A 9158-nucleotide genomic window follows, 5' to 3' on the forward strand; every position below is an offset into this window, starting at 1 on the left:
CGGCACATTTATCCGACCACATCCGGATAAAAGTTCGTGCGAAGCAAGTGACAGAGTAGTTCATTCATCCTAATGGTCTAGCCACACCCTCTCTGCTTCTCACGCTTCTGCGTTCGCTTCTGGGCTTTGTCTTTGCGCAAACGGTCTGCCTCGAGGAGCTCCTTCTCACGCTTGACCTTGGCATCATGCTCCTTCTTCATTTTCTCGCGCATTTCTTGCTGCATAACCTTTCCTTGACCGCGGTTCGTGTTGACGGTAGACAGCTCCTCCGTCTACGAACGCATCTCAAGATCATCCCAACTTATGCCAAGCAGAGAAAAGTACCTTTTGAGAGCCCTTGAAGATGACGTTTCCGTCCTCGTCGAATTCCGAGTCGCCAATTGCCCCGTAGTCGCGCAATATCTTCTCGCGTTGCTGCAATTCCTCCTTGGACCTTAGTCAACCCAGATGCACACGTGAGACAAATAGAGTTTGAAAAATCGTACATGTGTGCACGAGCAAGGGCTTTCTCGGCTTCGGCTTGCTTGTTGAGCTCTACCAACTTCAGTTCTTCCATCTTTTCAGCCAAGTGGCGAGCCTTGACTTCTTCCAGTTCTTGCGCCTTCAGCTCGACAAGTTCACGCTCGTGCTCCAACCATTTCTTTTGAAGCTCACCAGCCATGGTGTCCAATGCAGCATCGTCGCCCAAGACAGCGCGTAGAATGTCGACCGCAGAAGAACACCGTTCTCCGAGCTCTGTCTCGGTATCAGCGACAATTCCTTTCACATATTCGCCATACACCTGCACCAGCAAGTCATGTTTAGTTCATGGTTCGTTGAAGTCACCTCGCTGTCCACGGACAGTGCTTCCAATCGGGCATACAGCCACATGTCAAACGACGACGTCGACGTTGCCATGTCAAGCCCTCCCTCCTTTGCATCGATGGTGATGGCAGCCCAAGCAGTCCGGATAAAAACATTATACGGATGTTTTCCGTGGCTTTTCACGCGCGCGCAGTAGTTTTTGCCAGCAACAAAATTCTATTTTCAATTTTGAACTAGGTGTGGGAAAATTCTTCCTATGAAGTTCTTTCCCAAATGATGATGTTTCAAACAACTCGTAGTTGATATGGTCAGGATTTATACCTTGTTACACTACCTGTCCAGAAACGCTCTGATCCACACCTCAACTCCCCGCTTTACTTGGGTGTGCGGATGCCCTTGCCTTGTCAGACACCGTCCAATTAGACCTTCCTGATCCGCCAGCTTGCCCACAGAATGCAGTTGTGCGCTCCGATACCAGGTTTCTGCAGCGACGCATCCGCGATTTTGTCGTCGGCAATGGCGTGTGTCCTTGATGGGCGCAATCCAAGCGCAAAGGAGGCGATCTTGAGAGGAATCGTACCTACCAGAGCACTTGCGATGGAATTTGATAGAAGTATGCGCTGACCCTGGCCAGTATTTCAATATCGTACTTTAGAGGATTGCACGAACCTTCGAAACCTCGCAGTTGAAGAGATTCCGTGAATTGCGCACACCCCACGCATGAGTGCGTCGTTCTTGATTCACAGATATGAAGACACGGAAGAACTCAATCCGTTCCTGACGGTCGCGGTATGCGAAGAAGACAAGCTGCCGCCCGTGAAAGGAAAGAGCCCCGTCGTGATCAAACTGCGCCTTCTTCGGATCGACTGGCAGCATGGAAAGCAGTTGCTCGTGAATGCTCTCCTTGTCATTTGTCTCGTGTGTATTGGCATTATTCCTCTCGTGTCGTGGCCGCAACAACACGATGCGCTCCAGATTGCGAGGAACGACGAAGAGATCTCAATCGCTAACGCAGCCCACCAGGACCTGTCTGCATTTCGACAGTTTCAAGCAAACGATGACGAAAGGCGGCATCGCGGCCATGTCACGTCGAGAAGTGGTCTGCATCCCATCCATGCTGCGGACAAGATCAAAGGCCCACGCGCTTGGTCATCCGTGGAAAAGGCCCGTGCGTCGGAGATCGTGCAAAGTGAAAAAAGTGATGCAGCAAAAAGTCACCCGAATGACAACGACGACGATTCCACCTCGAACAAGTTCCGTGACGAACCGCCTGCACAACACAATGGGAACAGCGCTGCCAGCGACCCACATCAAGAATCATCTGCAAGGCAAAGTGCGAGAAATCCATGAGTAGCATTCGAATGACCTAAGAACCTATTTACGTCATCGTCCGATCCTTTCTCACGTCGATACGAGCACGAGGGCCATTCGAACCAACGGCCGACGGTCTTGGCCTTCGAAATGTAGTTCTCCCGAGATCGCGCCACATCTCCAGAAATTTCATCTTCCAAGTCCGGATAGCCTCGTGACCTTTCGTCGGCGACAAGATCTTCGGTCGTTTCGGATTTTTGCTGTGAGAACTGCACTTTGGAATAGAACACTTCGACGGATGCAATCGCTCCTGCGCTCTTTCCACGACGATGATGACAGCTCCTCCGCGGTGTACTCGGAGCCTAAAGGAAACCTCGGCCGTGGCTTGCTTGATGGAGATTCATCAACGTCGTCGTACTATCAGAGCCGTGGCCATACGCGCATGATTTGGGTTGGTGGACTTCTCGTGTGCTTGGCAATGGTGCCGCTCGTGTTGTGGCCATCAAAACACGACAGTCTTAGCATCACCACCGTGGCTGATGACCTGAATGCTCAGCCAGTTCAGACTGCGAACCGCTTTCGACCTGAAGTTGGTGACGACGATTTCAAGTTCACAAACATGGACGCCGACGTTCAAGAGCATCAAGTTGTCGGCGAATTGGCATTGACCGATGAAACGAACGGACCAGAACAAATCGAACCGACAACAAAAGTCGCGACTACCTTGGTCCCTGTCGACCTCGTACCGATTGTGACTTCACTCGACGAGATCCCCACCGTACCCACTCTGACCACGATCCCGATCATCGATGGCGAGGGCTCTACTTCTGGCATCGGAGCCCCACACCGGAAACCGATCACGTTCCCTCCACAATGCTCGGATGCGGACCAACAAGCTTTGCTGGCAAACGACCCCGTGTCGGAAGCATGCCGCACCGCATACAAATTGCTTGCCCTGGAAGAAGGAGGCAAAGCACTCATATCACGCAGAGAGACGAGCGTCTTGCTCCCGCTAGACGGGTACCCATCGGAGTGCACTGTCGACGAAATCGCGGCGGTAGAGACTGCCGCAGGGGACATCCACAGTGCATTGGTGACTCCAGAATGCGCGCGAGCGTACACAGCCGCTCGTGAAGCGCAGCTGCACCTGCACCTCCAAGCCCTGGAAGAAGAAGTCACCCAGATCCGCGACGAGCTCGCCCAGTCGACCGATCCTTGAGTCCCATTGCGTGTAATGTTGAAATCACGACAACTCCTGCCCACATGTTGTGTTAACTGTACTCGGCGGCAATGTCAAAGTGGCTGTCGTCCACAGTGCACGGCCCGGCGTTCACAAACGTGTACGACGCCCGAATGCTGAGCAGCATGGGGAGGTGAAACTTGACGGGGAACCCCGGCGGGAGCTTCATCTCGAAGAACTCGCGCAGCGAGTCGAATTGTTCCGCCCGGCTCGACAAAAACTGCGCGACGGGCAAGAAATCCGACACTTGGAACGGGAAAGTTTCCGACATGGTGACAGTGCCCTTGAGTTCCTTGGAGATCGACCGCTCGTCGGGCGGGCACGTGAGGCCGCGGAAGCTCTGGTGCAGCTCCGGGTCGGACGCAAAGTACTCATGGAACGGTGTAGTTTGGACCCGAGGGTTGGGCATGCGCTTCGACGTGGGCTTTTCATCCGTTGCCGTCGACCGCCGCGGGCTCCCGGCATAGTTGTGTTCGTCGTGTAGGACGGGAGCGTGGATGCGCTCGTGCACGATTTGGTGGGTCACGACCGCCGTCTTCTTGGTCGGGTTGATCCAAGTCAACACGACAAGCCCGTGGTCGACAACGGCGAGCGGATTTGCCGTGACTTGAACGACAGCGTTGTTGGCACACAGCTCTGCCTTAAATTGGACCGCCGGCACGGTGCTGGAGACGTGCCAGTGCAGTCTGTCGCCTGGTTGGACTTGCAAGTGCATTTCTACTGGCGCGTCCACCGTGACAACGAAAGTGTTGGGAGAGCGCGACTTGTCGGAAGCGGCCGGCTGCGTGGGCGTGAGCTGGGCGAAAAACTGCTTGGCTTTGGCGAGTTTCGTCGGTCGTTGCGTCGCCGCGACCCCGTCGGGCGTCCAATGCGGCTGCGACGCACTGCGCAGTCGAAGTTTCACGTGGGCATGGGTCATGTCGTATTTCCTACGACCCATGGACCCTCAGTAGTGTTGATGCCGGTTGGCAACGTACTTGCCCGCGGCGCCAGATCCGTCTTTCGAGCCGAACACTCGCTTCTTGGGTGTAAGTGTGATCTGCACGCAATGGACGGCAGGACTATCAAGGCTGGCACACTTGTCGGCCGTACCTTGGCAATGTCCATGGCATAGGTCGACATTTTGCACGTGTAGAGCATCTCCAAGCTCGTGTCAACGTCCTCTTTCGACGGGTTCGCCATGAACTTGGACACGTCCTGTGCCGTCTTTGCGTCGTGGTCGAGCATGACGACGTGGCCTGCCCGTGAATGTCCATGCCGTGCACGATTGCAATGCGTAGTACCTGGTCGATCTGGGAACGTCCGAAGAAGATGGGACAGCCGGCCGCGTTTCCACGTCGTGTTGTGTAGATCCTTGATGGAACAATCGCATCGAATGTTCGACCCCTTCTTCCAGATTCTGAGCGTGTCCGACGGAAGCGCTCGCGACACGAGGGGCACCCACGACGTCAATTCGATCTGGTCCACGGGTGAAAGGTTGAAAGCAACAGATTCGAGACGCACCTTGACTTCCACGTAAAAGTCTGGAATGTCGTGGAGGATGCTGTACAATACCATGGACCGCGCTTGCAGCCGCTCGAATGTTTGCTTCTCAGCTGCGACGAAGTCATGACAAGATCAAGGCAAAGGATCACGATACCATGCAGGAAAACTGCAGTGAGTACGTCGTCGTCGTCGCACAGCGTCGCGTTTTGAATGCACGACCATCCCATGGCGTCTCGCATGTGTACGTTCGCGCCGCAATTCTGCAAGTGGCCATGCGCATCAGATTCGTGGTGGAATTGTGCCGTGACAAACCAGCAAAAGCTGCACGATGGCAAGTTGCGATGCGTGAGCGCATCTCAGGGCGAGCATCAATGGAGTGTTCCCGCGGCCGTCACGTTCGTTCAGGAGAGGCAGCGTCGTCTGCTCTGACTTGTCCTGTGATAACGATGTCGTGTGGAGGATGGATTCCACTTGGTCAACGTTGCCATCCTACGCATGGTACACGCAGGTAAGATTGCGCACTTCGAAACTCCAGCGTGCTCACCCATATCGCTTTGTGTAATGCATACGCGGCCATTGCTCGTCGGTCGAACCCGTCCTTGGTGCGAGGACGACTCTTCCGTGTGGAGTCGTCGTTTCTTTTTAATTCGATTCAATTACTTGATTATTGTATGGAATTCAATGCAAAAGAAAAGCAATGCCGTTCGTGGGCTCGCCGACGGACCGCTTCGGCTGATGCAGGCATGCAGCACCTACTTCGCTTTGAGTTCTCTTCTGTGCGTGAAATTGTCTGGACTTGTGTGACCTCGCTAGGCGGTAATGAACGCTAGCTGCTGTTTGCCACACAATGGTGGGTAGTCCCGAAATGCACGCCCAACACTTGTGTCACATGCTATGCAGGATCGATCAACGGACCGAGACAGCGTGGAATGCCTCGAGAAGCACGTGCAACATTGCCAAAAACCGATGATGATCAGCCACGTCATGGCAAATGCCTTCCATGACACTTCGTGCAGCCCTCCACTTAGCCTTTCCAACGCCCTGCATGCACTTTCTGTGAAAGAACATTCGTGACGCACACAGTCCAAGCGTGCGACGAAGAAGATTTGGCATCTCCCTGCTCTTGACACTCCTGGACGAGGGCTCACCGAGGAAAAGCTTCACACACACGTATACAGGCAACTTTATTAAAGTCAAGGGCACCGTCCCATCGACTACACGAATAGGCGCGGGATTGACCTACACGACATCCTCCAACCATGAGCCACGAAGTATGAGCATTTCAAGATGACCAAGCAGTCGTACCTCTTCACTGGTATGCTATTTGTGTTTAGTCCTTCTTGCCCCAGCCGACCGACATGTTGACCCAGCCGCGGAGAGTTTGGACCGTGCCCAAGCCGAACAACGCGAGGGACGTGTAGAAGATGGCTTGGTCGTTGGGACCCTTCAAGAAGGTGGGGTTTTCCGCACCGTGCAAGTGAGGATGCTTGTTGAACATAGCTTGCATGTTCTTCACGTTGTTGGGGTACTTGACGAGGTTGCGGATCGGGGACATCGGGTCGGCGCTGCAGTGAACGAAATCAACTGACTTGTGGTTCCCACCACCCAAAAGACTCTTCAAAATAATATCCTATCCAATGTATATTAATTAAATAAAACGATTACCGGATATTCATCCGGATACGACCCAGGCGGTTTCTATGCGCTGCTTGCACCGTCCATGCGCCAGTTGTCCTCATCAACGGCAGCGCGGCGTGGCCGGGCATGGGAAGCTGAGTTGACGCGACGGATATGCATGTTACATGTAGTCTTACAAGATTCCAGCTCCATTGGGGGTGTTCAACGCGACTGCGCGCTGCTTCTCGCTCGTTTGAGGCTTCCGAAACACAACCTTTGCCACCAACACACTGGCAACGACGACGCCAACCACGGCTGCCACGAGAAGCAGACCCGTCGACGCGTTGCTGCTGGTGCCTGAGCTCTCCATGGCGCTCTCGGTGTCATCGACCGCTGCGAACCCGGACGTTGATGCAATCGTCACATCTGGACACGCATTGAGCAGCTTGCTTTGGGGACTCTCTTTCATCTTGCAGTAGCGGCACGTGGGGCGCGTAGCATCGCATCCCATGCCACCGCCTGCACACGTCGCGTCTTCGATAACGCCCAGCCCCAGGTTGAGATCGCTTAACGTCCAAACGCACGACGACTGGACAGGAATGGACGGGCACGGGGCAAACGCCGTGCGCTATGCAATCTTAAGGATCTCGCGGCAACTTCACAATATCAGGGTATAGTTCTTACCGAGTTGGGTGGACTGCAGTAGCGGCACCCCGGTCGAAGAAGGTCACAACCAACTTGAGCGCTGTTGGTGACGCATGTGCCATCGTACACCATGCCAACTCCACGCACGAGCATGACGGGGTCAGGGTCGCACGTGGTCGTAGGGCATGTCCCAAAGTCGCACGATTGGGGACTGGCCAGCATTGCTACACCATTGAGGCATAGCTGAGAAGGGTTGGTGCAGGCTGGTGTCGCTGCTGCCACTGGTGTAGCTACAGTCGCGGGACACCCCACGTATGGAGCACTTTGGGCAGTTGGCACGAGTTGGCAGTATCGGCAGTGGCCACCAGTCCCTTGGCACCCCAACGCTCCATTCGTTGTCGAACAAATCGAGTCAGCGAAGGACGAAACCCCGTTTGGAATGTCCTTGCCACACGAATTCACCACCGCGGTGGACTACAACAGCACAAGTCCGTCAATTGAAAGGATCTGCGACGAAAGGCATGGCAAGGTACCCCGCTGGGGACGGTGGGTGGCGTGGGGTTAGCGCAGCTGTACGCTTGGCCATCCACGGGTTTTGCCCACAGATTCGCTAGCTGAGCGACGACTTGGCGCGGGGATAGTCTGTTCACTCCTGCTCCAAAGTTAGTCAGCTTAAGACAACTGCATGCGGTACGTACCAGCGCCGCGGGTGACCGAGAAGAGGCCAAAGTACTCCTCCGACCAATACCCGAGAGGAAAGATCGAGTCCGCATCCCATCCAAACTCTTGGGAGGACGGAAACCCGTGCTTCCACCATTCGTCCGAGAATTCGAAGACGAATCCCCCGACCATCAACGACGTGCCACTCGGGTTCTTCCCCAAGAAGCTATCCCGTAGCAGATTCGCCATGGACACGAGGTACAGCCCAACATCCCAAGTCGATGCCCCTGAACGCAGTTGTCAAAGGGTCAGGGCACAATGCGTCAGTGTACCCGTGGATTCCTTCCAGTTAGACGCGAACGGGACGCCATATTCTGTCCAAGTTCACGACACCGTCATCACACAGTCATGTCGACCAAGAATGACAACACCTCCGAAAAGAATCGGCTTCGACGTCGCCCGGCTATGCGCGAGCATCTTGTCGGTGCTAAATCGCTTGTCGTACACGTTGATTCCCCACACGTCGACGTCTGCGCGAAATTTTTCGCCTTGCATGATCGACTCGGTGTAGTCGTCAACAAAGTTGGTCGTGAGGATCTTGGGGGCTGGTTGCGGACAGTTGGCACCAGCGATTCCTCGGCGCACGGCCTGGCTGAGGGCGTTGAATTTCGTCCAGAACTGCTGCGTACTCACTTCCTACACATTGCGAAGAAAGAGTCATGATGTGTATCACTTGAATCCTGACGAGCACGCACCCAAATGCCATTCATTTCGCCGCCAATGACAAACCCCATCGTTCCTGGATGGCATGCAACTTCTTTCGCCATCGCTTCGTATTTCGGCACAAAGGTCTGAAAGTCGGCGCTGTCAATCGCGACGGCGGACGACATGGGATATGGCGACACCCATATTGAAAACATCGTGTATATCGGGAGGTACCCGTTGTTGAACGCTGCGTCCAAGTACGCCCTGTGGGCGTCCGGAAACCCCGACGTGAACGCGTACACCTTGACGGTGTTTACATTCATGTTGCGCAAAAGCGGTAGATCGCGTTGCCACAGGTCTGGACGCAGCAGTAAGTCGACGCCGCTCCACGTGTCGATGGGCGCCGGTTGGTAGTTGACTCCCCGGATGAAGTACAGTGTGCCATCCATCAACAGCTTGCGGTTGCACACCGTCCAGGCTGTATTGGCCGACACAACCCCCATCAAGGCCGCGCACACTCGCACGAGTTTCCACATCGCAATGTTGCAAAATGGGCCAGCATGATAGGCATCATGGCGATTATTTTGAAACGCGGAGAACGACGAAACGCCGTGTAACCGAACCGGGGACATCCGGAAATGTATGCGGATGACGTGGCACCTTGTCCGCCTTCGCACGGTGGCGCTGCGTG

General features: G+C 54.7%; 6 protein-coding genes across 10 annotated transcripts; 2 read left to right on the forward strand and 4 right to left on the reverse strand.

Annotated features, from left to right (window-relative positions):
* Positions 1-37: 37 nt before the first annotated feature.
* On the reverse strand, positions 38-928 carry H310_06702 (hypothetical protein). The gene is made up of 4 exons (XM_008871855.1): positions 826-928; positions 486-781; positions 325-433; positions 38-272 (listed from the first exon to the last, which is right to left on the reverse strand). The coding sequence occupies exons 1-4, from the start codon at positions 895-897 to the stop codon at positions 78-80; spliced, it is 672 nt and encodes a 223-aa protein (XP_008870077.1). The 5' UTR covers positions 898-928; the 3' UTR covers positions 38-77.
* A 326-nt stretch (positions 929-1254) lies between these two features.
* Positions 1255-2201, forward strand: H310_06703 (hypothetical protein). Its single transcript, XM_008871856.1, has 2 exons — positions 1255-1417; positions 1460-2201. The coding sequence occupies exon 2, from the start codon at positions 1525-1527 to the stop codon at positions 2152-2154; it is 630 nt and encodes a 209-aa protein (XP_008870078.1). The 5' UTR covers positions 1255-1417; positions 1460-1524; the 3' UTR covers positions 2155-2201.
* Positions 2202-2379: 178 nt separating this feature from the next.
* On the forward strand, positions 2380-3379 carry H310_06704 (hypothetical protein). The gene has a single exon (XM_008871857.1). It carries the CDS (start codon positions 2414-2416, stop codon positions 3332-3334), a length of 921 nt encoding a protein of 306 aa, XP_008870079.1. The 5' UTR covers positions 2380-2413; the 3' UTR covers positions 3335-3379.
* On the reverse strand, positions 3311-5482 carry H310_06705 (hypothetical protein). Of its 5 annotated transcripts, XM_008871860.1 has the most exons (8): positions 5385-5482; positions 5153-5329; positions 4995-5100; positions 4859-4950; positions 4639-4813; positions 4448-4593; positions 4333-4394; positions 3311-4284 (listed from the first exon to the last, which is right to left on the reverse strand). In XM_008871860.1, exons 1-8 carry the CDS (start codon positions 5415-5417, stop codon positions 3387-3389), a joined length of 1689 nt encoding a protein of 562 aa, XP_008870082.1. In that variant the 5' UTR covers positions 5418-5482; the 3' UTR covers positions 3311-3386. The 5 variants fall into 5 exon arrangements, with proteins under 5 accessions (XP_008870082.1, XP_008870081.1, XP_008870080.1 ...); XM_008871859.1 differs by having other exon boundaries at positions 4448-4813; XM_008871858.1 differs by having other exon boundaries at positions 4639-4950.
* A 688-nt stretch (positions 5483-6170) lies between these two features.
* Positions 6171-6926, reverse strand: H310_06706 (hypothetical protein; the record flags this gene model as incomplete). Its single annotated transcript, XM_008871863.1, has 2 exons — positions 6171-6405; positions 6655-6926. The coding sequence occupies 2 exons, from the start codon at positions 6924-6926 to the stop codon at positions 6171-6173; spliced, it is 507 nt and encodes a 168-aa protein (XP_008870085.1).
* Positions 6927-7774: 848 nt separating this feature from the next.
* On the reverse strand, positions 7775-9003 carry H310_06707 (hypothetical protein; the record flags this gene model as incomplete). Its single annotated transcript, XM_008871864.1, has 4 exons — positions 7775-8049; positions 8095-8136; positions 8194-8458; positions 8518-9003. 4 exons carry the CDS (start codon positions 9001-9003, stop codon positions 7775-7777), a joined length of 1068 nt encoding a protein of 355 aa, XP_008870086.1.
* Between the last annotated feature and the right edge of the window lie 155 nt (positions 9004-9158).

The sequence above is a fragment of the Aphanomyces invadans genome (genome assembly GCF_000520115.1).
Source record: "Aphanomyces invadans strain NJM9701 unplaced genomic scaffold supercont1.12, whole genome shotgun sequence".
NCBI classification, from domain to species: domain Eukaryota; phylum Oomycota; class Saprolegniomycetes; order Saprolegniales; family Verrucalvaceae; genus Aphanomyces; species Aphanomyces invadans.

Bases quoted from the DNA above. Each gene is read 5' to 3' on its own strand.
- H310_06702 (XM_008871855.1), bottom strand. From the start codon at position 897: ATGGCAACGTCGACGTCGTCGTTTGACATGTGGCTGTATGCCCGATTG. The intron at 782-825 runs GTGACTTCAACG...TTGCTGGTGCAG, and splicing joins CACTGTCCGTGGACAGCGAG to GTGTATGGCGAATATGTGAA. The intron at 434-485 runs GTACGATTTTTC...GGGTTGACTAAG, and splicing joins GCCCTTGCTCGTGCACACAT to GTCCAAGGAGGAATTGCAGC.
- H310_06703 (XM_008871856.1), top strand. From the start codon at position 1,525: ATGAGTGCGTCGTTCTTGATTCACAGATATGAAGACACGGAAGAACTC.
- H310_06704 (XM_008871857.1), top strand. From the start codon at position 2,414: ATGCAATCGCTCCTGCGCTCTTTCCACGACGATGATGACAGCTCCTCC.
- H310_06705 (XM_008871859.1), bottom strand. From the start codon at position 5,417: ATGGCCGCGTATGCATTACACAAAGCGATATGG. The intron at 4,395-4,447 runs GTACGGCCGACA...CATTGCGTGCAG, and splicing joins ATGCCATGGACATTGCCAAG to ATCACACTTACACCCAAGAA. The intron at 4,285-4,332 runs GTACGTTGCCAA...CATGGGTCGTAG, and splicing joins GGATCTGGCGCCGCGGGCAA to GAAATACGACATGACCCATG.